We start from the raw sequence: 26926 nt of genomic DNA on the forward strand, positions 1-26926 counted from the left end.
TCCTCAGGAGTAATCACTGTTGTCCTATTAAAGTGATAGTCTAGTGTCCCTTTGCACGATCCCCTCTGTGAGGTAGGTTTAGTGGTGACCCCTTTCTGAGTCATATTGTAATTTAGTAATGACTTAGATGTATATAGGGAATACGGCGTAATAACAGTCTGAGTATTTATACAAGGAAGTTCAGGTCCGTTGATAAGATCAATGGGTGGGTATAGATAATATAAGTGTATAAAACTATCTACCTCCTCAATGATGCGAGCCAAGGGGGGTGGCCCGTCCCGGCCTCCTCGGCCTCTGAGGGCCTTAGAGGGCCCGCCCTTGTCCCGGGCTTCGCCCGGGCGCGCATCCGCGCGCGTTCCTCGCTGCTGATACAACAATCACAGAAATAGGGCCAGTGGGCGTGACTCCGGCACAGGTGTGTTGCAGCACCGGCTCCTGGGAGTTGGAGTCCTGTGCTGGCGTGCTCCTCCTGCCCTCTGTGACGAATAAAGCAATGCGCTGATCCCCGGTCCGCTCTCGTCTTCAGAGCCCCTCTGGTCAACAACCTCAGCAGACCCTCCACTGCGAAGCGGGACCCGCGCCAGCGGGTTCTGCGAGAGGTAATGAAGGTCCCGTGGGCCGGTGGGCGTGACCCCGGCACAGATGTGTTGCAGCACCGGCTCCTGGGAGTTGGAGTCCTGTGCTGGCGTGCTCCTCCTGCCCTCTGTGACGAATAAAGCAATGCACTGATCCCCGGTCCGCTCTCGTCTTCAGAGCCCCTCTGGTCAAACCAACAACCTCAGCAGACCCTCCACTGCGAAGCGGGACCCTTAGACTCTATTCACACTGTACCTCACTTTGGTGCAGTATATATAGCGCCCGTTTCTTACAGCTTATCTTTGTACATCCTATCCTATTTTATTGTCTGTCTCCCACAATCAGCAGTCACCTTATGGTCCTGTAAACATGCTATAGGGGAACCCTTTTTGGTATGGTGAGCCTCAGGGTGCCAGTTTAAGGAGCAAGCATTTACAACACCTTTGCTGTGGGTAAGCCTAATTCCAATGTAACTACCTTAAGTTAACAGCCTTCATCTTCTGCACAGTGCACCTCCCTTCTCATCCAGAGCCCATTCTATCAATAGCCAAGACAATGCATTTTATACCAGATGCTGACTAATTTTCATCAGTGATGCCTTACTTCACGATAAGAGTGACATCCCATCACAGCTTTTATTTAAATGGGCATGTTCCACAGAGGATGGCCATTCCTGATCTCTTTTTGAAATGTACCAAGTTGCCCCCAAGAGCCTTATTCTGTATTAAAACACTTGGCTATCAATACTCCTGTACTACTTGAAGATTGTGGCCGTTGATGGTTGACATCTGGTGCACCTATTGCGTCTTAAATCTATAATCTTTGTTTAGATAAAGTTTACTTTGGTATGGCCTTTACCCGTTGGCTGCTTCGAACGTTCTGCTCCAGTGCTGAACGTTTGAAAAACGGGTGGGGCAGCATCGGTCACCGGACGTGCGCAGCACTCCCAAGGTAGTGCTTGTGGCGACCGTTGGCCGACGGCAGCAGCCAACGGGTTAAAGCAGTATCTGTCATGGACATAGAAGACCCTCTGAAGACTTTCTCAGGTGCATCCTCATTACATAACAGAGCTTTGACATGTTTCTTTTTTATTTAGTCCTCAAACTACCTGCTGTAGCTTCACCGCAGTGACTGCACCACTTACTCTAACTTAGCTGCGTAATATCTGTGGAAAACAGGGGCCTCTGAGAACTTGGACGACTGCCTAAGACATGCATATTTGATTAATAATACGTCCAATTTACAAAAGATGTTTGAATAATAGTGCATCCATCTTACAAAACACAATTTGTGTATCGATATGTTTATTATGTAAAAGTAATTTATCATTCGAGGGTAATGTTGTTTTTTGCAGTTGCTAACTTGAACTTTGAAGACCTGGGTTATTTGATGAAAAAGTACATCTAACTAAGCTGCCCATCCACACTTAACCTTTGTTGTTCTTGCACAATTAGCAGTCTACTTGAACCTCTAAATATTTAAACGATCTGCTTGCCACCGTTGACCCCTGTTCCATTACCCCATTTCTTTGATAACAAGGTAATGGAAAAATGAGATAGTTCTGCTGATGTGCAAAATTGAGGGCCACTAATCTGTCTGTTTTGTCAACAACTCTGTAGCACTTCATAGACTTTAACCGAGCAATACGACACAAAGAATCCTTACTTTGCATATCCTCTTCCCCAGAAATACCTCTCCTAATCTATCTAGTCACTCCATAGCAAGAGCGAATAACGGTGGAGATATTGGACTCTTTAATTGGTCCTTCTTTAACTAGACTCAGTCTGTCAAATGTTTCTCTCACAAAGCTTGGTCCTAGCCCAAATCAGCACAGTCTCGATCCGATATTGGGGGTTGGAGGATTTTGTAAACTCTGAAGGACATTTTCATATCAGGTGTCCTAACTTTTTAAAGTGCGAGTTATTTTAAAGAAGATTCTTTTCAGTCCTTTTTGCCTGCCTGTGCAATTACCTACCAGTTGTGCTGAAGTGAGAACGCGGAATGAGTGTACTGGAATCATAACAAAGGAGAAATTTCCAAGAGCCTCTTCACTTCCCTTCCCTGTTAACAGATGTCCCATAGTCATTTGATGTCTCTTGGCTATCCCACAGCTGAACGCACAATGAGCCTTTACAACACTCACAACTGGTCAGGAGAGATCACATCTTAGCCCAATCTTCTAGAAATCCCCCTTTTTTTAAGCCTGTCTAGTGTCTGTGTTGGACTGGATCTGTGCTAACAATTTCCAATGCAATTCCAACAAAACCCAAATTCTCCTAATTGGGTCTTTTCACTCCAAGTGGTCGGAAAATTGTAGACCTGACACCTTGCCCCATCTGCAAGCTACAATGACCAGTAACCCAGTGATCAAATTTGACAACCAACTCTCCTTACAGCCCCAACTGGTATTCTTGGTTGGTTCTTGCTTTTCAGTGCTATGCACTTTAAAAATGATTATCTTCCTCTTGCCGCTACAGTCCTGGAAAACTGTTGTTCATGCTCTTATTACCTCAAAATTGGACTACGCAGCGTATTGTATGTGGTTCCTCTGGATGGTTCAATCAATCTTCTACAGGTAATTCAGAATGCAGCAGCACGTCTTCTGAGCATTCCCCATTGCGCTTTTATCTCCCTTCATCTTAGGAGCTTTTACTGGCCATTAAAAGGATCCTGTGTAAGGCCCTGGTGTTGGCTCATAGGGCCTTTTACTTATTGGGTTCCCAATTTTTAGCTGACAGCTCTAACCATTACCAGCTGTCAAGGACACTTGGTTCATCTCATTCACTTTTGGTGGTGATTCTAAAAGTTAGACCGGTTTTAAAACAAAAAAAGGTGACTCTTCCTGTTCTCTTTTGGCTGCACAAGCCTGGAGCAAGCTGCCGGTCAGTCTCCATAGCATCAGTAACGAACTGCAGTTCCGAATGCTGTTGAAAACGTGACTATTTCTTTCCAGTTTATTGTGGCCTTTGATCACAGTGAGTTCTTATAGTGCCGGGACAATCCTAGGAGTAGCTGTGCACTCTATCATTGTTTTTCATTAATTAATTCTGTATTCTTTTATTTCCTGTGGAGCTCGAAGTCGTTTAATTTACTGATTGCCTTGAGTATAGCCATCAATACATCTTAAACCAAGCCCTCCATTTTCACTCTCAGTATTTCATTCTGTTGTCTAGCTCCATCCCCTCCACTATACAGTCTCAACAAGTGGCTTCTAGGGATGGGCGATAAACTTTCTCCGCCGGCAGTATTCGCAGAGATTTACCCACTCAACGTTCCGCTTGTTCCTGGCAAAACTTCGCCAACCAGCACATGATAGTTTTTCCTTGTGTGTGGCTCACCAACGTTAAGTTGGTGAGCAAGAATGTGCATTCCCTACCACGATCTTTGAGCACTAAAACGACTCCCGGTAATATTTTTTCAACTTTAAGCTGCGGACCGAACTCCTCTCAAGAATGAACAAGCATCATTTGCGGGTAGCACCTGGGATTACAGAGGATTCTCTGAGCGAGATTCAAATGTATAATATGCCAGTTTAAAGGTGGGAAGGCGGTCAAAGACTTAAGGGTGGAATGTGTAGTTTATAATTCTACGGTTGGGGCCATCAGTGAGGCACATCAAAACATTGAGGGTGACAGATTGTGTTGGGGCAAGCCCCATGCAAAGTGGGAAGTCACTATTTTGTTCAAAAAGGTTCAAACCACAAGTCTAAATAGCAGGGAATGGTGTGCATTCCTAACGTACACTTATAACTAGAAGAACTAAATATGCTAATATGCGAGACTATATTGTTATTCTGCAAATATTTACTTTGCGAAGAGGAGTTAAAGCACATTAAAAGTAGATGCATAACTTACACGGGGATAGGACGTAATGAGGAGCAAGAGACAAGAAAAAGGATGATATGAGGTATTGGTCATGGTTTGTTCACAGGAGTCTCTGTCAGAAATGTGGTCTTTCAGGTCATTGGGCGTTCGAACCATGCTTGGAGGGTAGGTTGCCTGGCACCACAGAGGCAGCTGTCCCAGTGCCTGTCTTGTCTTCCGATGCTCCTGACTCACTTCTGGGTGGCATCACATCCATCAATGACAATCAAGTGTTTTTTTAGGAAATTTTCCAGGTGTTGTCTCATGAAACTCTGTGGTCTTGCCATCTACTCTGATGATCATCATTGCCCCGATCCAGCATTGTCAAATTCGATGATTCCTGCCACAGTCAAGGCCATTTTTCCTTTCAACGTTGGTGTAATGAGAATAGTCAACCATTTTATGTATGGGACCTCATTCTTCCTAGCTGCTCACAGGAGAAGTCACACATATTGGCAGGGGCAAAGGCAGGCAGTTGAAGGGCATGGGCTCACTGGGCCTTGCTGTCTGTCAAACCAGAGCTTGTGTGCCCTTTGGATTTCAAGGGGGACACAAACACAGAAATGTGATTATGTTGTCCTTCTGCTTCATAATACAATAGAAGGGAATGTAGTCCCTCCACAAGCTGTCCTCCAGATCGATGACATTTCATTTAAGGTGCCATATTTGTATATCCCAATCCAGTTGGGCATTGAGACCCACTTGTAAGTTTCTCAGTCTTATCTCAGTGGTATCTAGATGTTTGTGGCGGACATGGGATGTCATCCCTTTGAATTGATTGGAGAGCTCGAACATTTTGATATCAAAAGTTCCCATCTTCATTCTGATGGTGGAGATTTCTTGTATAACTGCCTCATGCATTACTTCAGGCATCGTTGGTTAATACATTCATGAGTGTTTCTTGAGTGCCTCACAGAAAAATGGCTGTCTGGCTGGTTTTAACATAACATTGGTAAGGACAAGTTAGTGGTGGTGAAAATGCATAAAGAGACAAATCCACCGCAATTCCTGTAACAAGACAGCAAAGAAAAAGACATGAGGGTGTTTGTTTGGCAGGAATACTGTATGCACTTGCCTCTGGTTGGGTGGACCAGGTATGTAAGTTGCATAACAGGCAAGGTCTACAGAGTGAAATCGCTACCAACGAACAAAAAAGGACTCTCACTGGGCCGTCAACCACCTCCCAAGTAGTTTGTGGTCCTAAAATTAGCCACTGGGTTTATCGAAATAGATGCAAGAGTTGTAGGCATTCAACAGCATGGACAAAAATATGTATTTCAAGTTAAATCCTTTGCATGAATTTCATATTGTGGTCAGGGTCATATTAACATATTTGCAGTGCTTGATTTAAGGACTTTAGATGGTTATTCTTTGTTGATTATTACTGGGCCGGTTCCCTTCTCCCAAGTGGTTTATGGTTCTAAGATCAACCAGACACGTTGTTTACCACTATGAGCTGCGGTCATGCATTTGATAGAGCAAGAGGAACCACTCCAAGCATGCTTATTAGACCCAGGATCCCTGCTTGGCTAAGCTAGGTACCTTAGGCCAAGTAGGGACCCTTGTTCCAACGTCCGGAAAAGGAAGGTCACCTTCTTAGATATCCCCGCTCACCCGCTTCGAGCCAAATGTGTAAAGTATTCGCAATGACGCTCACAATAATCCAATGATGACTCCACAAATAGACTCCACACGAGTTTTATAAAACGAGTATTAACTTTATGTAAAAAGATATACGATAAGACCACACAGTATAAAACCAACATATGAGGTTGTGTAATATTTCTCCTGGCCGGTTATTAGGCCAGCCAGCCCTTGTAAGTTCTGGCGATGTCAATGAGCACTTCTAAACATTCTCCTGTACTCCTAATATCATATCTCGTCATATAGTTTGTAATGCTAGAATCAGGCACTTTTGTAATGTAAAAATACTGTAATGCGTATCGTAGCAATCGGACAGTCTGCAATGAAAAGCATGCAATGCATAATGCAACAATCAGGCCCTTTGCAAGGTAAAATAATGCAATGCATAAAACAACCACCAGATATGATGTTATGCAAAAATAATGCAATGCGTATACACTAATTGGGTAATTCGTTATGCAGGAATAATGCAATGCGCAATACGGTAATCAGGTTGTTCGTTATGCAGTAACAAGGCAATGCGTCATACGACAATAAGGTAGTTAGTTATACAGAAATTATGCAATGTGTAATACGTCAGTCAGGTACTCCATTCTGCAGGAATGGAATACTACGTAGTACACTCAGGCCCAGATCACCAGGCCTTAGGCGGTCTCTCTGCCTCTCCTGACCTGCAGTCAGCCTCTCACAGTTGCCCCCAACACAGTCCGATGTAATCCCAAGTGCAGCTTCGCACTCCGGCCCCTGTACCGCCACTGCCTTGGCAATAAGGACCACGATACAAGCCGAAGCAGATGTCCGACGCCCCGCACCAGGAGTAGACACATGTTACCTAGGGGCCGCAAACCCACCCTCCTCTCTTCGTCCAGCGGCTGGACCTCCAATGCAGCTTTGTGAAATGGCAACGGCGGCTCGGGCCGGCAACTCCCCTCCATCGGGACTGCCGGTCTGGACCACTTCACTTACGAAGATCTCAGGCTGCCACAAAGTACACGCACACAGCATTGCTGAGTCTTCGTTCACTGTGGGTGCACGATCACTGGGCACTCCACACACAGGTCTCAGGCTGCACAAAGATCACGTGTGCAGCGTAGCTGAGACTCACTTTACTCCGGTGCACATGATAACACAACAAATCCTCACAAAAGTCTCCCGGTGCACAATGAACCCGCACACAGCGGCTATGAGACTCACTTGGATTCTGGTGCACATGATAACAAGGCAGATCCTCACGAAGGTCTCCTGGTGCACATCGCAACCGCCCACAGTGGCGCTGAGACGCACTTCGATTCCAGTGCACACGATCACTGGACAATCCTCACAACGGGGTTCAGGCTGCAGAAACCACATGCACACAGCGTCGCTGATCCTTGCTTGGATTCTAGGTGCCCACGATCACAGGCCGATCCTCATGAAGGTCTCAGGATGCACAAAGCACACGCACACAGCGCCGCTGAGACTCACTTGGACTCCAGGCGCCCACGATCACAGGGCGGTTCTTACGAGGGTCTCAGACTGCAACAGGCACGCTCACACAGCGCTGCTGAGACTCTCCTGGAAAATTTTGTGTTCCTGTGTTTCCGAACAGGGAGCCAAGTCACCTCAGGCCCTTGGGGATAAGTTACTTCAGGACATAGCACACAGCAAAGTCCTTCAAGCAGGGGGACACAGCACACAGCAAAGTCCCTTTAGCCTTTCCTTGGTTAAACAGCAAACTGCAGGCCAGCCCCAGAACACACAGCAAGGGTCCGTCCTATCCTTCTTTCTCTTCAGTTGTTTCTTCCTTGGCCATTGTCCTCTTGACCACAAACACTTGATCAAGCCATTCTCCAAAGTTCAGGGTCTTCAGCTCTCATAGTTATACCCCTCAATGGCTTTGAAGTCTGTGTTTCAGGGGGCACTGACCCCTTTTCAAACCAGTTCTGGGTGCCTCCCTGCCAGTGACACCTTTCTTCCTTTGATTAGTATGGGTCTGGATTCTCAATCACTCAGCAGGAGATGAGCCAATTGTTTTATAGCAGCCACCCAGGCCTCTTCACCTCTAGGGGCTTCTGCTCCCCCTACACTTCAGATGCAGGTCAGCCTGTTGCTGTCTCTGCTACCTCCCCTGGGTCAAGACATTCCCCAGGTCCTATTGCTTTCAAATCCAGACAGTCAATCCACAGCCAGGTAGAGACACACAGAAATATTAGAGCACAAAAACTCAGCCACTTTTAAAAGAGTGGCTTCTGAACACACAATGCAAAACCCACCTCCATAAAAATGTTTTATTACATTGTGAGTTTAGGCATACTAAACCTACACTTTCCATCTTAAGCTTTTGGGAAGATAGGCTGGAAAACATATCACACAGCCTACCCTATGGGCAAGATGGCCTTTCAACAGTGAAAAACGAAAATGGAGATTATTTCACTGTTAGGACATGGCACACACCTTAGCACAGGTCCTACCTTTCACTTGCTCTGCCCTCTGCCCAGGGGGTACCCTGGACCTACCATAGGGGTGTCTGATGTGCATAGAAAGGGAAGGGTAAGGTCTGGCAAGTGACTGCACTTGACAGAACAAAATGGCAGTTTAGAAAACTGCACGCAGGCCCTCGGATGGCAGGCCTGAGTTCCCTTTTTAAGCTACTTGTGTGGGTTGCACAATCAGTGCCGCAGGCCTACTAGTAGCTGTTGCATTACCAGCCCTGGAACACATAGTGCACTTTACTAGGGACTTTACTTAGTAAGGCAAACATACCAATCATGGACAACCAATTACCATTACACTTTATACAGGGAACACTTATACTTTGACACTGTTTAGCAGGGGCAAACTGTCCAAAGCTTCTGATGGATACATCTGCCAGTGGATTCCTCACCTTGTGAATATCACGGGAACCAGCAGCATTCGGAAATTTTTTGTAGCTCTCCACGCCGACGTGGACGATGTCGTAGAACCATGGCTCCGCTTGCGACTCCGCTGACGTCACTGGAGCCATAAAGGAGCCTCGTCGGCGTGATGACGTCAGTTCCCTTTTTTTCCGCGCCGTCGACGCGAACGGTTTTTCTAGGACTCTCTGTAGTTTCACTTGATACTTTGTGTTTCTGGCTGTATTCCTGTGCTTCTTCTGGTTTCCTTTCAAGGATGTCGTTGAGGAAGTCCGGGTTCAAGCCTTGCAGGGAGTGCGGAGGACATATGTCCATTACTGATCCACATGAAACCTGAGTTTGGTGTCTGTCATCGGATCACGATGTCGAGGGATGTGCCTATTGAATCCGAAGGCCTTGAAAGAAAGAGAAGCAAAGATCTTCATGGCAAAAATGAAAGAAAAAAGAGGAAGAAGAAGGTCAAGGTCAAGGTCTCGCTTCAGGTCGAGGTCGGGCTCGAGATAGACGTCGGGGCATGCTTTAAGAGCCAAGAAGCATAAAAAGAAGAGGCACTCTTCAAAGCGTCATTCTGATAGAGAGGCAACGCCGAAGTTGGCTTCTACAGTCCATCTACGCCGTAAGGACTTTGTGTCTCCTTCTCCCTCGAATCCAGCTTCTCCTGAGAAATTGGCTACGCCTGCAGTTTCTCCTGTTCGATCTCAGACGCCGGCTCCATCACCCACTTCGGAATATTCTCCGGCTCTGGTAGAAGAGGTTCCTGCACCTGATGAGCAGGCGATTCCATCGGATCCGCTGTCGGCGCCGGCTGGCCCGAACACGGTAACGCCTGCATCGGAGTCTGTCCCTGGGGCCTATCCTCCTTTTCCTAGCCCGGGACAAGATCCTTCGCATTATCTAAATGCGATGTATGGAGTATTCCATAGGGCTATGTACCCCTCTGGAGCACCTTCGGGTCCTATGGGTCCATTAGCATTTAATTTTGGAGTTCCTCAGGTCTATGCCCAGGCTCCATTCATGCTATTCCTTCCGGCGGCGCCGTCTTGGCATTTCCCGGCGCCGAGGACGTCTACGCCGTTTCCATCCTCTCCGGTGCCATAAGCTTGATCGGCGCAGGCTGTGCCGACGGATCCGTGTACGACGCAGGCTCCAGGTCCTTTGGAGTTGGTCTCGGCTCCACCGGCGTCGGCACCTAGAATAAGATCTAGGAGAGAAGCTCAGAGTTTTGGAGGAGCAGAGATTTCGTCTGGAGGAAATGGAGGAAGGTGAGGTTGAGGACTCTGATGACTGTTTTATGGAATTAAAAGAGGCAAGTGGCCTTGATATTTCTCCTGAGTAGGAGCTTTCTCCTGTTTCGGATGCTCCAGCAAAGGATGTTGCCTCATACCATACGGGTATTAAAAAGGCAGCAGAACTTTTGGACCTTCAGCTTTCTTCAGTTGAATTTAAATCTAATATACTGACGGAAGTTCTCCACTCTCCTACTTCTGTTGTAGAACCTCTGCTACCATTTATTGAGGCAATTACCGATCCTGTATTGAGGTCTGGCGCAAACCATTCTCGGCTCCAGCAGTTAACAAAACAATTGCCAGGAGATATAGGTTGGCTCCAGGGGATCCTGAATTTTTATCATCACACCCTTCTCCTGAGAGTCTAGGGGTCCAGACAGCCTGTTCAAAGACGTTTTCTGGTGCCTTTCCACAGGTTCAGGCGGACAGAGAGTGAAAAAAGCTCGACCAGTCCGCTAAGAAGGTGTTTTCTTCGGCTAGCATGGCCTTTAAGTCAACTAATGCCACCTGTCTCATGGGTCGCTGTATCCATGCCCTTATGGACTCAGTGAAACAACTTGCCCCAAAATTGTCCGAAGATGACAGGAATATTTTTAATGAGGTGTTACAGGACACTCAACGGCTGCTCGTCAGGTGATTCAGAGTGGTTTGGACACAGCGGACTCTGTCGCCCAGGATCATGGGATCTTCTGTGGCTACAAGATGTGCCTGGCTTAAATCTTCAGAGTTCTCCCCAGATGTACAGGCAACACTTTTAGACCTACCTTTCGATGGCTCTGGCCTCTTTGGCGAGAAAGCAGATGCGGCCCTGGAAAGATTTAAAGATAGTAAGGCAACGGCCAAATCTCTAGGTCTTCAGACTCAGCCTAGGGGTTCACCGTTTAGGAGGTATAGAGGTTTTGGGAGATCATCCTTTCGCTCCTACAAACAACCCCAGCAGCTGCAGAATACCTTGAATAGATCTTACAGGGGCAAGAATAGAGGTCGCCCACGAGGTCGTCAGCCCTCCTCCTCCTCCTCCTCTTCCTCCCCTCCTATTACTACAGCAAAGCAGCCCTAGATCCGCCATTTGGGATCATGTCGGTCCTGTAGGGGGTCGGCTTACTTATTTTGTGCAAGATTGGGAATCGGTCACTACAGACCTTTTGGGTTCTTAATCTTGTGTAGAATGGGTATGCTCTTCCCTTTCGGGAATTCCCTCCAAATTACCCTCCTTGCCAAGGGATTTGTTCAGAGGACCACCTTCTTCTCCTGCAGGAGGAAGTTCTAACCTTACTGAAAAAAGGTGCGATAGTGGGGGTTCCGGAACAGGAAAGGGGTCAGGGTTGCTATTCCCAGTATTTCCTGATACCCAAGAAGGATGGCAGGTTACGTCCAATCCTGGATCTAAGGATCTTGAACCTTTTTGTGAAGCAGGAAAAGTTCAAGATGCTTACCATTGCGCAGGTTCTTCAAGCACTGCAACAGGAGGATTGGATGGTGTGGATCGACTTGCAGGACGCGTATTTTCATATCCCAATCCTGAAGTTGCACAGGAAGTATCTCCGTTTCATGGTAGGGTCTCAACATTATCAGTTTGCGGTCCTTCGGTTTGGTCTTACTACTGCACCTTGAGTCTTCACCAAGGTGATGGCAGTGGTGGCAGCCCATCTCAGAAGGTCTGGGATTTTCCCCTATCTGGACGACTGGCTGATCAAACCAGGGTCGCCGGGGAAGGTGTGTCATCATCTGCAAGTGACAACGCAGCTGTTGTACAGATTGGGTTTTTTGATGAACTTGCCCAAGTCTCACCTAGTGCCCTCTCAGCGCAACCTGTTTATAGGGGCGGTACTGGACACTACTGTCTGTCGAGCATTCCCACCTCCTCAAAGGATTCTTGACATCAGGAAATTATTCCTTTGTTTTACAATGGAGCGGTCGTTCCAGTCCTGAAGGTCCTTCGCCTGCTCAGTCTGTTTGCTTCCTGCATTCTGTTGGTCAATCATGCACGCTGGCACATGAGGGCGCTCCAGTGGTACCTCCGCAGGCAGTGTTATCAGCACAACGGAGATCTCAGGGAGTCTGTGAGGATCTCCAGAGAAGCTGCGGCGGATCTATCTTGGTGGAGCCTGGAAGGCAATCTGTCTCAAGGGAAGCCCTTCCATCTCCCTCCATCGGTGGCCACAGTGATAATGGATGCGTCCACTCTAGGGTCGGGTGCTCATTTGGGTGACCTGGAGATCAAGGGTCTTTGGTCTCCAGAGGAAAGGTTGCTTCACATCAACCTTCTGGAGTTCCGGGCGATACGTTTGGCGCTCAAGGCCTTTCTCCCTTCCCTTCGCGGTCAGTCGGTTCTAGTCCTAACGGACAACACTACCGCAATGTGTTATTTCAACAGACAGGGAGGAGTTGGGTCGCATTGTCTTTTCAGAGAGGCTCTGCGTCTCTGGTCCTGGGTTCAGGACCATCAGATTTGTCTGATGGCAAATCATCTCGCCAGAGTTCTAAACGTGCGTGCAGACAGTCTGTCAGCAGTTCTCAGCCGACCACGAGTGGAAGCTTCATCCGGAGGTGGTTCGTCACGTCTTCCCGACATGGGTAACTCCTCGGGTGGACCTGTTTGCCACTCACAAGAACGCTCACTGCCCGTCATTCTGAAGTCTCCAGTATCCGATGCAGGGAGCTTTGGAGGACGCATTTCAGTTGAGTTGGGTCTCACAACTCCTTTACGCGTTTCCTCCCATACCCTTGATTCCTCGAGTTCTGAGGAAGATTCGTCAAGACTGGGCCCAAGTCATATTGATCGCCCCAGATTGGCCAAGAAGGGTGTGGTACACAGATCTACTTCACCTCTCATCGCACCCTCCGCTCCGCCTCCCTCTCAGGGAAGATCTCCTCTCGCAGTCCCAGGGGCAGGTTCTACACCCCCACCTCCAGAGCCTGCACCTTCATGCCTGGAGATTGAATGGGGCAACCGGAGTTCTTTCTCTCTCCCGCCAGACATAGTGGACGATATTTTATCATCCAGGCGACACTAAGTCTGTTCACTCTTCCCTATGGTCCAGATTTGTTAAGTGGGGAACAGATCTTTCCCACCTCTCCTCGTGCCCTCCGCTCCGTCTCCCTCTCAGGGGAGACCTCCTCTCGCAGTCGCAGGGGCAGGTTCTACACCCCCACCTCCAGACCTTATACCTTCATGCCTGGTGATTGAACAGGGCAACTTGAATTCTTTTTCTCATCTTTCGGACGTGGTGGACGTTATTTTGTCCGCCAGGCGTCTCTCCACCTAGTCTATTTATTCATATAGGTGGTCCAAATTTGTTCATTGGTATGGGGAGAAGTCTATTGACCCTTTAAGGGCTCACTTATCTGACATTCTTCAGTTTGCTGTGTCTCTGGCCCAGCAGGGTTTTGCTGTGGCTACTGTGAAAGGCTATTTATCGGCTTTGTCTGAGTTCCTTTGCTTGCCGGACCAGCTGTCCTTGTTTAAATCACCCATTATGTGACGATTCATTAAGGGCCTTACCAACAAATATCCGCCCACTCCTTTTATTATGCCTCAATGGGACTTAAATCTTGTCTTAAACTATTTAATGGGTTCTCCCTTTGAGCCCTTACACAAGTGTCCCTTGAGGTTATTGTCGTTAAAAATTGTGTTTCTTGTTGCCATTACCTCGGCAAGGAGGGTAAGTGAGCTTCAAGCTCTGAGTTCAAAACCCCCATTCTTGACTATTCATGCTGATAGAATGGTTCTCAGGACCAGGGCTGCTTTTCTGCCTAAGGTGGTGACTCCCTTCCATCTGGGGCAGTCCATTACCCTTCCTTCCTTCTATCCTCCCCCTTCCAAGGAGGAGGAGCGGCTTCACCGCTTGGACCCTAAGAGGGCGGTGAGTTTTTACCTTGATAGAACTAAAGACTATTGCGTGGATGACCAGCTCTTCGTGGGCTTTGCTGGCTGCAGGAAAGTCAGAGCGGTGCACAAGCGCACACTTTCCAGATGGATTGTCTTGTTCATCAAGATTTGTTACTCTTTGGCCAGTAAGGAACCTCCAGAGGGTTTAAGAGCTCATTCTATCAGGATAAAGTCTTCTACATCTGCCTTATCTAGAGGTGTTCCTGTTGAGGACATTTGTAGAGTGGCAACTTGGGTCTCCCTCCACACTTTCGCGAAGTATTACTGCTTAGATTCTGAAGTGAGGGGGGACGGTCACTGTTCGTTCTGTCCTTTAAGATATTCTGGTATAAAAGGGTGGACACCCTCCTCCGGGAGTGGGGACTGCTGTGGGACTCTATTCACAAGGTGAGGAATCCACTGGCAGATGTATCCATCAGAAGAACAAGTTACTGACCTTCGGTAATGCTTTTTCTGCTGGATACAGTATCTGCCTGTGGATTCCTCACTGACCCACCACCCTTGTATACCTACAATGTTGATATTGTCTATTTTATTTTCAATGAAAGTGTTTTACAGCATTGTTGTCACACTGTGTGTGTTGGTTGAATTCTGTGTACTATGTATAATATATATATTTATGTTGGTCCGTCCGTGTGCCTCGAAGGCAAGGGAAAAAAAGGGCGGAACTGACGTCATCACGCCGACGAGGCTCCTTTATGGCTCCAGTGACATCAGCTGAGTCGTGAGCGGAGCTATGGTTCTACGACGTCGTTCTCGTCGGCGTGGAGAGCTACAAAAAAATTCCGAATGGTGCTGGCGCAGGGGATATTCACAAGGTGAGGAATCCACAGGCAGATACTGTATCCACCAGAAAAATTCTTGATCTGCCTTTTGATGGATCTAGACTTTTTGGAGATAAGGCGTATTCTGCCCTACAAAGATTTAAGGACAGTAAAGCAACGGCAAGGTCTTTGGGTCTGCAAGCTCAGACGAGAGGTTATGGTTATAAATGATACTGTGGCTTTGGGAAGTCTTCCTTTCGATGTTCCAGACAGCCACTGCAACAGGAACAAAACCTCTTGTACAAGAGCTACAGGGGTAAAGGCAGAGGTCACCTTTGTGGAACTGGGCGTCAACCTTCTCCCTCCTCCTCCTCCTCTACCTCCCCAACCCCTCCTGGTAATGCAGAAAAGCAGCCCTAGATCCGCCATGCTGGATCATGTTGGTCCCGTGGGTGGCCGGTTTACCCATTTTGTACAAGATTGGAAATTCATAATTTCGGACCTTTGAGTTTTAGATCTGGTAGAAAATGGGTACGCCCTTCCCATCAGGGAATTCTCTCCTCCTTTCCCTCCTTGCCAAGGGTTTTGCACGGAGGATCATTTACTTCTCCTTCAGAAGGAGTTTCTTGCATTGTTGCAAAAAGGTGCGATAGAGGTGGTTCCATAGCCAGAAAGGGGTCAGGGATGCTACTCCCGGTATTTCCTGATTCCCAAGAAGGATGGCAGGTTACGTCCTATCCTGGACCTCAGAATTTTAAATCTGTTTCTCAAGCAAGATGCTCACCATAGCGCCGGTTCTTCAAGTGCTTCAGCAAGAGGACTGGATGGTGTCCATCAACGTACAGGATGCGTATTTTCACATCCCAACCCTGAAGTCGCACAGGAAGTATCTCCGATTTACGGTTGGGTCGCAACACTACCAGTTTGCGGTCCTTCCGTTTGGTCTTACTACTGCACCTTGAGTCTTCACCAAGGTAATGGCAGTGGTGGCTGCCCATCTCAGGAGGTCGGGGTTCCCGGTTTTCCCCTACCTGGACGACTGGCAGAGTCTCCAAATATGGTGCGTCATCATCTGCAGGTAACAACCCAGCTGTTGTACAAATTGGGTTTTTCGATAAATGTGCCCAAGTCTCACCTGGTGCCCTCACAGCGCAACCTGTTCATAGGGGCAGTACTGGATACCACTGTGTGTCGAGCTTTCCCACCTCCAAAGGATTCTCGACATTCAGGAAATGATTCCTCTGTTTTACAATGGAGCGGTTGTTCCAGTTCTGAGGGTCCTTCGCCTGCTCGGTTTGTTCGCTTCCTGCATCCTGTTGGTCAACCATGCACACTGGCACATGAGGGCACTCCAGTGTTGTCTCTGCAGGCAGTGGTATCAGCACAATGGAGATCTCAGGGAGTCAGTCCAGAGAAGCTGCAGCGGATCTGTCTTGGTGGAGCGTGGAGGGCAATCTGTCTCAAGTAAAGCCTTTCCATCTTCCATCATCGGTGACCACAGTAATAAAGGATGCCTCTACCCCAGGGTGGGTGTTAATCTGGGAGATCTGGAGGTCAAGGGTCTTTGGTCTCCAGAGGAGAGGTTGTTTCACATCAACCATCTGGAATTGCGGCAATACATTTGGCACTCAAGGCCTTTCTCCCTTCCCTCCGCGGTCAGTCGGTTCAACTCCTGACGGACAACACTGCCGCGATGTGGTACGTCAACCAGCATGGAGGAGCAGGGTTGTACCGTCGCTGCAGAGAGGCGTTGTGGCTCTAGTCCTGGGCTCAGGACCATCGGATTTGCTTGATGGCAAGTCATCTGGCCGGGGTGCTGAACGTGCGTGCGGACAGTCTCAGTCGGCAGTTCTCCGCCGACCACGAGTGAAGGCTTCACCCAGAGGTAGTTCGACAATCTTCCGGACGTGGGGAACTCCTTGGGTGGACCTGTTTGCCACACTCGAACGTGCATTGCCCGTCATTCTGCAGTCTCCCGTTTCCGAGGCAGGGAGCGTGGGGCGCGCGTTTCAGTTGAGTTGGAGTTCGCAACTCCTTTACGCGTTTCCTCACATTCCCTTGATTCCTCTGGTTCTTAGGAAGATTCACCAAGACCGGGTCCAACTTATATTGATCGCCCCGGATTGGCCAAGAAGGGTGTAGTACACTGACAGTCTTCAACTCTCGTCGCACCCTCCGCTCCGTCTCCCTCTCAGGGTAGACCTCCTCTCGCAGACAGAGGGGCAGGTTCTACACCCCCACCTCCAAAGCCTGCACCTTCATGCCTGGAGATTGAACGGGCAAACCTGAATTCTTTCTCTCTCCCGCCTGACGTGGAGGGTGTTATTTTATCCGCCAGGCGATGCTCCACCAAGTCTATCTACTCCTACAGGTGGTCAAAATTTGTTAAATGGTGTGGAGAGAAGTCTATTGATCCCTTAAAACCACATCTTTCTGATGTTCTTTGTTTTTCGCTTCATTTGGCCCAGCAGGGTTGTGCTGTGGCCACTGTTAAAGGATATTTGTCAGCTTTGTCAGCATTTCTTTCTTTGCCTGATCAGCCGTCTCTTTTTAAGTCTCCAATAGTCTTAAGGTTCATTAAGGGGCTGACAAACATGTTTCCTCCCACTCCTTTTATTTTGCCCCAGTGGGATTTAAATCTAGTGTTAACTTTTTTGATGGGTTCCTCGTTTGAACCTATGCATAGTTGTCCTTTGAGACTGCTGTCATTCAAAACGGTCTTTCTTGTTGCTATCACTTCGGCTAGGAGGGTGAGTGAACTTCAGGCTTTGAGTTCAAAGCTTCCTTTTCTGACCATACATGCTAAAAGGATGGTCCTCTGGACCAGGGCTGCTTTTCTGCCTATGGTGGTAACTCCCTACCATCTAGGACAGTCCATTACCCTTCCTACTTTCTATCCTCCCTCTCACCCTTCCAAGGAGGGGGAGAGGCTTAATCGCTTGAATCCTAAGAGGGCGATTAGTTTCTATTTGGACAGAACAAAGGACTTCCGTCAGGATGATCAGCTCTTTTTGGGCTATGGTGGACGTATGAAGGGCAAGGCGGTGCACAAGCGCACTTTATCCAGGTGGATCATATCGTGCATCAAGATCTGCTGCGCTCTGGCTGGTAAGAAGCCTCCTGAAGGCATTAGAGCTCATTCCACCAGGGCTAATTCATCTACTTCTGCTTTGTCCAGGGGTGTTCCTGTGTTGGACATCTGTAAGGCCGCAACCTGGGCCTCCCTCCACACTTTCGCGAAGCATTACTGCTTAGATTCCAAGGGGAGAAGGAACGGCCATTTTGCTTGCACTGTTTTGCAAGACTTTTTGGTATAGAAGGGTGGACACCCTCCTCCGGGAGTGGGACTGCTGTGGGATTATAGGAATCCACATGCAGATGTATCCATCAGAAGAACAAGTTACTTACCTTTGGTAACGCTTTTTCTGATGGATACAGTATCTGCTTGTGGATTACTCACTGTCCCACCCGCCTCCCCGTTGTCTACCCTTTTATACCTTAAAAAGAGGTATTGGTTAATATGGTTATTTCATATTGACATTCTGTATTACCTCGATTTGCCTATATGTGGGCTTATTTGAAATGTGAGCTTTCTTTGCTCTCCTCTTACACTTTACACTGTGTGTATTTGTGTGAATACTGTGTATACATTGTCTCTATGGTTGGTCCGCCTGTTTTGCCTTGGTGGCACGGAAAAAAAGGGTGGAACTGACGTCATCACGCTGACGTGGTCCTCTTATGGCTCCAGTGACGTCCTGCTGAGCCGTGTGTGGAGCCATGGCATTGTGACAACCTTGTTGGCGTGGAGAGCTAGGAATGCTGCCGCAGGGGATATTCATAAGGTGAGGAATCCACAGACAGATAATGAATCCACCAGAAAAAGCGAACCGAAGGTAAGTAACTTGTTCATTTGGCTGGATGATATGCTCAAAATGGACTATCAAACCAATAAATTGTCAGGAATCTGCGTTTCGTAACTCCGAATGGTTAGGAAGATTATCAAATTGATCCCGGATCTCTTTAAAAAAACTTCATTCAGTCCCTTATGGTCTCTCGCCTGGACTATGGCAACTCTCTTTATGTAGGCTCATCGAAATATGTAATAAAGAGACTCCAGGTGGTGCAAAACGTGGCAGCCAGGCTCCTACTAAAAGATCAAAGCTACTTCTCAGTAAAATAATCTTTTAAACAGCTCCATTGGCTGCCGATCGAAGCAAGAATCAAGTTTTAATCCCTCTGTATTGCTTACAGGGCCATACATAAAAAAAGGCCCAGTAAAGCTCTGACAACTGATATCTGTGTACACTCCTACCATGCACCTAAGATCCTCCCTACTGCAGCTCCTATGGACAACTGGAGTAAAAACGGCAAGATGGGGAGGCTGATCATTTGCCTATTTGGTACCGAGGTTGTGGAATGCCCTGCCACTCGACCTTCGATCACTGCCTAATGTAATCTCCTTCAGGAAAAACCTAAAGACTTGGTTGTTTCCCCTTTAATTTATATGTGGTCGCAACCCTCAGTCCAGCTCTCACCAGTGCGGGGAAGCCTTCGGGCAGCCACGCTCTTTACAAAAAATAAACGTAAAGCCAAACAACATATCACTTAAATTGTGTGAATGTCATTTTCTATGTCACTATAAGGGGTCCTAAACCAATTACTCTTAAGTACTAAAGTCCTAACCACAAGCTGTTTTTGAGTGAAGGTCTTTACCCTACCATAACGTAAGTAACTGATTTACCTTTGCAGGCCTCCCAATGAATAACCATGGCAATTACATTGTGCGCCTGGGCCACCTGGTCAGGTGGTTGGGGGAGCAGGCTGAAGAGCTGGGTGTCGAGGTGTATCCAGGCTATGCTGCAGCTGAGGCAAGTCATTCATTTTGGAGCTATGGATTCATGATGCTTTGCCTTATACAGGAACAATATCTTATATTTTGTTTTCTGAGTTTTAAGTGCAGTTGTTAAATTGAAAAGCTACTGCCATCAGTCTTTCCTTTTGGCTGTTCATGTTGACCAATTCTAGGTTCTTGAAATACTTACTCTTCTTCTTAATTAAGGCTCTGTTCCATGAAGATGGCAGTGTGAAAGGAATCGCCACTAATGATGTGGGCATACATAAAGATGGAGCACCAAAGGTAACTCCTTTTAAATGTGTTACAAAGCACAATGTTCATGTTTATTTATAATGCATATTGTTGCACGAAAAATCATTCTGCCTAAAAAGTGATTACATTCAAAGTTTTTACTAAGCTAACTATTTATACAGTGTACTAAGACAAGGTACACTGTGTAAAGAGTCCAGCCAAACCCCAATTGGTGTACAGAGGTGCAAATGATAACCCAAATGCTCTCTTTTGTGGTGGTGTGGGTGAGCAGTTAGGCTTATCAGAAGGTAGTGCCAAGCATTTGTTGTACTCAAAGAGGCAATAAATGATACACACACTCGAGAATAATTCTGAGACCAATTTAGAAAAATAGCTCTTATTTGTTGTATACATTTTGATACCAAGAACTTCATTGTTAATAAGTACTTTTGCAATTATGAATTTTTACAGGTAAGTAAATTGTTCTATTAAGTCTGTCTTTACGCGGCAATGCTTCCCAATGTGAGAAGAGGCATATTTGCATGCCGTTATTTGCGATCGATATCTGGGGGTCTCATTTGGGACTTAGAGTTGGAGGGGGCCATGGCTTAAAGAACCACCAGCAGTTACTAGTTACCTGCCCTGAGGCTTCTGGGTTCAGAGGTGCTGGTCTGGTTGGTAGCTGTACATGCTACTTTGGAGGAAAGAAGGTGGGCCATCTGGAAACTGCGGAGGGGGACTTAGGCACAGGTCCGTGAGCTCCCAATGGAGATCTCAGGTCACAAGGGTCCTGGGGACATGAAAGCGTAGTCTATTTCTTGGTACTCGAGCTGGCGAACTTAGGTGCAGAGTGAAAAGGTTGGCTAGCTCTCTGAAATCTAGGGCCTTGAGGTTGTCGGTCTTCGCCAGTTGTGGGTGCAAAATCAGTACAGCTGGGTCACTCTGGAAGTGGGTCTCTTCAGTGCTGATGTCCCTCAACGGCTGCTCGGTCTCAGTGCAGGGGGAGGCTGGATTTGACTCTCACAGGCTTTGTTTGCTGCAAGTGGTCTGGTACCCTGGGTATTGTTCCTGTGCTGCTCCGGTTGGTCCTGGTGTCCTCTCACTTGGTGGGGTGCGACAGATCAGACCTTCAGAAGCTTCCTGGATGACTGATGCATCGGGCTGGCCAGGGAGCAGCAACTCAGTAGACTGGACTTTGTGTTTCGGTGCCTGTGGACTGCAGGGGAGTAGCTCCTCTATCCCAAGGGATATTGCTTGACAATTTGTGAAGGGTGGGCATTCTCTGGGGGTTCTTGGAGGCTTGTCATCTGCAGAACGAGTCGCTGGTCACGATTGTTGAGACTTGGTGCAGGCAGGGATTGGCGTTATAAGTCCACAGCAGTCTTCAGTTCTCGCTTTTCTCTCTGCTCTTCTTTCTCTTCTCTTCTTGATACGTCACATCTAAGTTCCTGGTGTCAGGGGTGCCAGCTAAATAATCCATTCTGATGGATATATCTGCCTGTGAATTCCTCATCTTTTGAAATACCCCATGCGCAGCATGTCACAGAAACTTTTCTCCATAGCTCTTCCACGTCAATGAGGACATCACAATGGTACTGCTCCGCACATGACTCTGCGTGACGTCATCGGAGCCGTAAGAAGACTCCGTCGGTGTGCTGACTTTAGTTCCCTTTTGTCTGCGCCTTCGCTGCTTAACGTTTTTTTCCAGGGCTCTCCATTTCTGGGAGTTTCTTTGTTTCAGGTTCTGCCTGTAACTATAACAGTATAATGGGCACTGAGAAGAAGTCCGGTTTTAAGCCTTGCAGGGAATGTGGGGGGTCATATGTCAATTACTGACCCCCATAAGGATTGCTTATGGTGCCTCGTGCGACCACAAAGTCGAGGGGTGTTCATTATGCAGGTGCATGAATCCGATGGCCTTAAAATAGAGGGAGGCCAAGCTGTTTATGGTCAAGGCAAAGAAGCATAAAAGGGTCTGGAAGAGGTCTAGAGTCAAGTAGCCGACTCCGCATACCTCAAAGTTGTCAAAGAAGCATACAAGGAAGCTAAGCCATGGATCCAAACATCTGTCTTCGAAGGAAGGAACTCTGTAGTCGGGGGGGGTCTCTGGCATTCCGACATCACAGAAAGGCTGAAGTCTCTCCTCCTTCTCCTTCACCTCAGGTGATCCCGGACCAGCCTCATAGAGTCTCTCTGGTGTCAAGGGGGGCGACGCCTTTGCCTCCGGCCACCCCACTCCAGGGTCTCCGGCGCCGCAACCGGAGCCAGACTGCCTCCCTACGCGGTCTCTGCACTTGGCAGTACTGGATCCAGGATATCCAGCCTTTCCGGCGCCAGGTAGAGATCGGTCGCATTTCCTGAATGCGATCTTTGGCATGTTTGCCAGAGTGGATATCCCTGCTGGTGCACCAGTTGGCCTCATGGGACTGCTTTAGTACTCCCTTGGAGGATTGCCACCTCACTTCTCACAGGCACTTTTCATGCCAATGGTTCCGGGGAGTTGCCCTCTCCCAATGTCGATTTTCTCGATGCCGGTGCAATCCCTGGAGGGAAGAGTGCAGTTGGATGGGTCTTCTCCGGCACCGGCTGACTCTGCCTCGTCCGGCGCCTTTTACTGTTCCTGTGGAGCCTCCATGGATGCTGGTCCTGAAGTCACCAGCACCACGTCTGGCACCTCTGATGCCAGTCCCAAGGATAAGATCTAGGAGGGAAGCACAAAGGCTGCTGGAGGAGGAAAAATATCAGAAGCGGCAGGAGGAAGCCGAAGAGGGTGAAATTATTGACCCTGTGCAGGTTAATGAGGGCCTACAGGAGGCTAGCGGAATGGATACATCACCTGAAGGGGAGCTCTCTTCACCAAAAGCCTTCCAACGCAGGAAGTTTCCTCTTATCAATCTGTCATAAAGAAGGCATCGGATCTTTTGGATTTGCTGTTAGCTACTGGAATGTCTGCCCCTGCAGTTTCCAGATCAGTAGCAAGGAGGTATAAGTGGCCCTGGTAGATCCTTCTTTCCTTTCCACACACCTATCTCTTTAGAGTTTGGTAGCCCAGGCATCATGCTCATCTAAACAGTCTGCAGGATCTTTCCTATCCACGCCTGCAGATAGAGGATGGAGCAATTGGCCAAGAAAGTGTTTTCTTCGGCCAATATGGCTCTAAAATCTACAAATTCAACATGCCTGCTGGGCCGTTATATCCACGCTTTGATGGACTCAGCAAGGGAGGTACTCCCTAAGCTTCCGGGGGATGTTCAGGGCCATTTCGTGGAAGTATTATCTGATACCCAAGCTGCTGCCCATCCGGTCATTCAATCAGGACTTGATACTGCATACTCTGCCGCCAGAGTAATGGGTTCCTCGGTTACAACCAGATGGCACGCTTGGCTAAGGGGTTCTGGGTTTTCACCTGATGTACAGACCACCCTATTGGACTTGTCTTTTGACGGCTCTCATCTTTTTGGTGCCAAGGCAGACTCTGCACTACAGCACTTTAAAGATAGTGGAGCCGCAGCGAGGTCCTATTGTCTTCAGTCCCAGCCCAGAGGTTTTGGGTACTGCAAATTTCACAGGTTTGGCAGGACTTCTTCCTTTCTAGCTAAACGGCAGCATCAGTCACAACAGCAGCAACAGGTGAACCCTCTGTATAGGTCATACAGAGGAAAAGATAGAGGTCATCTGCGAAGCACAGCTCGACAGCAAGTCTCCTCCTCCTCTTCTCCTGTTCCTCCAACTGGTACCACAGGAAAGCAGCTCTAGATCCTCCATCCCAGAGCATGTTGGTCCAGTGGGAGGATGGAAGTCTCCTCTTCTACGAAGTTGAAGGTCTATTAGTTCAGATCTCTGGGTTTTGGATCTTGTTGAAAGTGGGTATGCCCTTCCCTTCTGGGAGTTTCCCACTCCCCCCCGCCCCCCTATGGTGGAGTGTTTCTGACAACCTGTCTCAAGGAAAACGGTTTCAACCTCCTTCTCTGGTGGCCACAGTGATAATGGATGCCTCCACTCTAGGGTGGAGAGTTAATCTGGGGATATGGAGGTCAAAGACCTTTCGTCTCCACAGGAAAGATTGTTTCACATCAATCCTCTGGAATTGCGGGTGGTACGTTTGTCTCTCAAGGCTTTCTTCTCTCCCTTCGCGGTCAGTCGATTCAGGTCTTGACTTACAACACTACCACAATGTCATACATCAACAAAGGGGGAGGGGTAGGATTGTATCGTCTCTGCAGAGAGGCTCAGCGACTCTGGTCCCGGGCTCAGGACCATCAGATTTGCGTAATCAGCCAATCATCTGGCTGGAGTGCTTAATTTACGTGCACACATTCTCAGTCGACAGTACTCAACCGATCATAAGTGCTGTCTCCATCCGGAGGTTGTCCATCACATTCTCAGAGAGCCCAGTCTGTCCCTGTAGGGGGTCATAAACTGGTCTGTGGTGGCAGCTGGTCTACACCGCTCAGCCAGTACACAGGTAGTCTGTAGGTTTTCGGGTTGAACCTCTAAGCTGCCCTCCAAGTGCATGTATTAATAAATCCATCACTGGAATCAGTGTGGGTTTATTAATACGAGATATTTGATACCAAACATTTCTAGTTTTAGTGAAGCCATTATGTTGCTGGGGAACTCGAAAACACCATTGTCCAGAACATGCTCTCAAAATGGTTTCCCTGTTCATTTGTAATATCTGAGAATCGACTTAGACTTCACCGAGGCAAATCTGCTCATGCAGATATGTCCACACATGTAGTGTAGTGCACCCTGCCTTAGGGCCTAAGGCCTGATGTAGGAGTGACTTACCTATACTGCATGCAGTGCCTGCAGGCATAGCACACAGGAGGTGTGCCATGTCATGTCTTCACTTGTCTCTGCACCATGGCCCGCTGCCTGCGATGGCTGTTTGCATGCTAGTGCTGAGGTGTCCCTTAGGGTGCCACAATACAAGCTGTTTCCCTTTAACCTCCTTGCCCTAGTTACCCCGGGTACCATTTACTAGGGACTTACAGGGGGTACTAAAGATATTGCCAAATGTACAGTTTTAGAGAACGAGATCTGGCACTAGAAACCTGGATAGCAGGAATCCAGTGCTCTTCTGTAAAAATCGCATCAGATATCAGGCAAAAAGTGGGGTTGACCTTTTCAAAAAGGGGCACTTTCCTATAAAGTTAATAAACACTCCTTTGTCCAGACAGACATGGTTGTGTCTGGCTGAGAACATAACTCTGCCTTAATGAGCCATGCACAAATTATCTGTTCTCACAGAATTTGGTTTTTGTTACACTTAAACATGTAAAAATTGGTTAGCCCTGCCCACACTCCTCATCTAGTGTTCTGGTAAATAACTGAGCAGTTGTCTTTATTCAACTGTTGGAAAAGCTATACTTTATATCTTGCTAAACTAAGCTCAGTACTGTCATTGGTACTCTGAGATCGCTTGCAGTAAAGGAAATAACATAAGTACTTGGAACTGAGCTGTCACTGGACCCTACTTATGGAGACCCTGGGCTGATTTATTAACTTGGCCCTTAAACTTCAGCCAGAGATTTTTTTAAGGGTACAGCAGCACAGCGTCGGGGGAATCTCTCCGATCGTGTCCTGATTTCGGATGACATTGCAAGAGAATCCTCAGTGGTGGCTACTGAATCATGATCTCGTCAGTGGCAGACCCCTCTCCTTTCCCCTCACAGAGCAATTAGTGGTGACTAATGCATCACTTGTAGAACTGGGTGCCACTTGGAAGAGGTGGAGTTCAGAAGACTCTGGTCTCCGCAGAGACTCTGCTCCACATCAACATGTTAGAGTTATGCTCCATCGATTTGGTGTTGAAAGTCTTCCAGCCATTCATGAAAGGGAGGCTGGGGCAAGTGTTTGCAGATAAAACTACTGCCATGTGGTACTGCAACAACCAGGATGGAGTGGGGTAATGGCCTCTAACCATGGTTGTAACAGAACATCTTCCTGGTTGTACAACACCTAGTAGAATCACTGAAAGCCAGGGCAGACAAACTCATGAATGGCTTATACACCCAGAGGTGGTACAAGCTCTCTTCTGCAAATAGAGAAAATATTGGCTAGATCTGGTCACCACCAACCGGAACGTTCGGTATTGGCTCTTCTGCCTGCTGGAGTTTCCAAAGCCGCTCTCACTCAGAGGCTTGTTCCACTTAGAACTCAGGACTTCTGAATGCCTTTTTTCCAATTCTGACTCCTGCCTAACGTCCTCAAAAAAATCATGCCATTCGATCCAAAGCCATCCTTTGGGCTCTGGTCAGAGCTTGGAGTGTGAGGGATCCCAGACTCCTGGACATGAGCATCTGTCCTCCGATCAGGCTGCCCCTTCGGGAGCATCTCCTGTGCAGGAGTAGGAAAGGGTACTGCATCCAAACCTGTGCATGCTCCATCTGCATGCTTTGCGATTGAATGGCTACAGCTAAGCGTTTTTGATCTTCTTCCCCTGAGGTTTCTGATGTTTTTCTGGTAGTCTGGCATCCCTGGACAAAATCTGTATACGCCTGCTATTGTGTCAAGTTTGTGTCTTGGCATTCAGACAAGCATATTGACCCACTTCATGGTAAACTATTAGAGGTGTTACTGTTTGTGTTCTCATTGGCCCACCAAGGTATCATGCTAGGTACTGTTAAGGGGTATTTTTCGGCTGTCTTGGCTTTTCTGCAGTTGCAGAATTAGATTTCCCGGTTTGTCATTTGTTGTGAAGCGTTTCTTGAAAGGTTTGCAGCACATGTTTCCACCTTCCCCTTTAATTATGGCCCAGTGGGCTATAATTTTGATTTTAACTTGATGTCTTCTCTTTGAACCCATGCATTACTGTCTTCTCAGACTTATGACTCTTAAGACTTTCTTCTTGTGGCCATTACATCGACCTAATAGGTGAGTGAGCTTCAGGCCCTCTCGGTTCACCAACCACATATTACCTTCTAACAGGAAAAGCTA

At 47.7% G+C, this 26926-nt stretch overlaps 1 protein-coding gene across 1 annotated transcript in view; it reads left to right on the forward strand.

Moving 5' to 3' along the window:
- Positions 1 to 26926, forward strand: part of ETFDH (electron transfer flavoprotein dehydrogenase) — a 412507-nt gene that overhangs the window by 145757 nt on the left and 239824 nt on the right. The window contains exons 5-6 of the mRNA XM_086962357.1: positions 19648 to 19766; positions 19958 to 20035. Of these exons, the coding sequence (XP_086818483.1) occupies positions 19648 to 19766; positions 19958 to 20035 (197 nt within the window). The remainder of the gene's footprint in view (positions 1 to 19647; positions 19767 to 19957; positions 20036 to 26926) is intronic.

The sequence above is a fragment of the Lissotriton vulgaris genome, chromosome 3_1 (assembly GCF_964263255.1).
Source record: "Lissotriton vulgaris chromosome 3_1, aLisVul1.2, whole genome shotgun sequence".
Classification (NCBI taxonomy): domain Eukaryota; kingdom Metazoa; phylum Chordata; class Amphibia; order Caudata; family Salamandridae; genus Lissotriton; species Lissotriton vulgaris.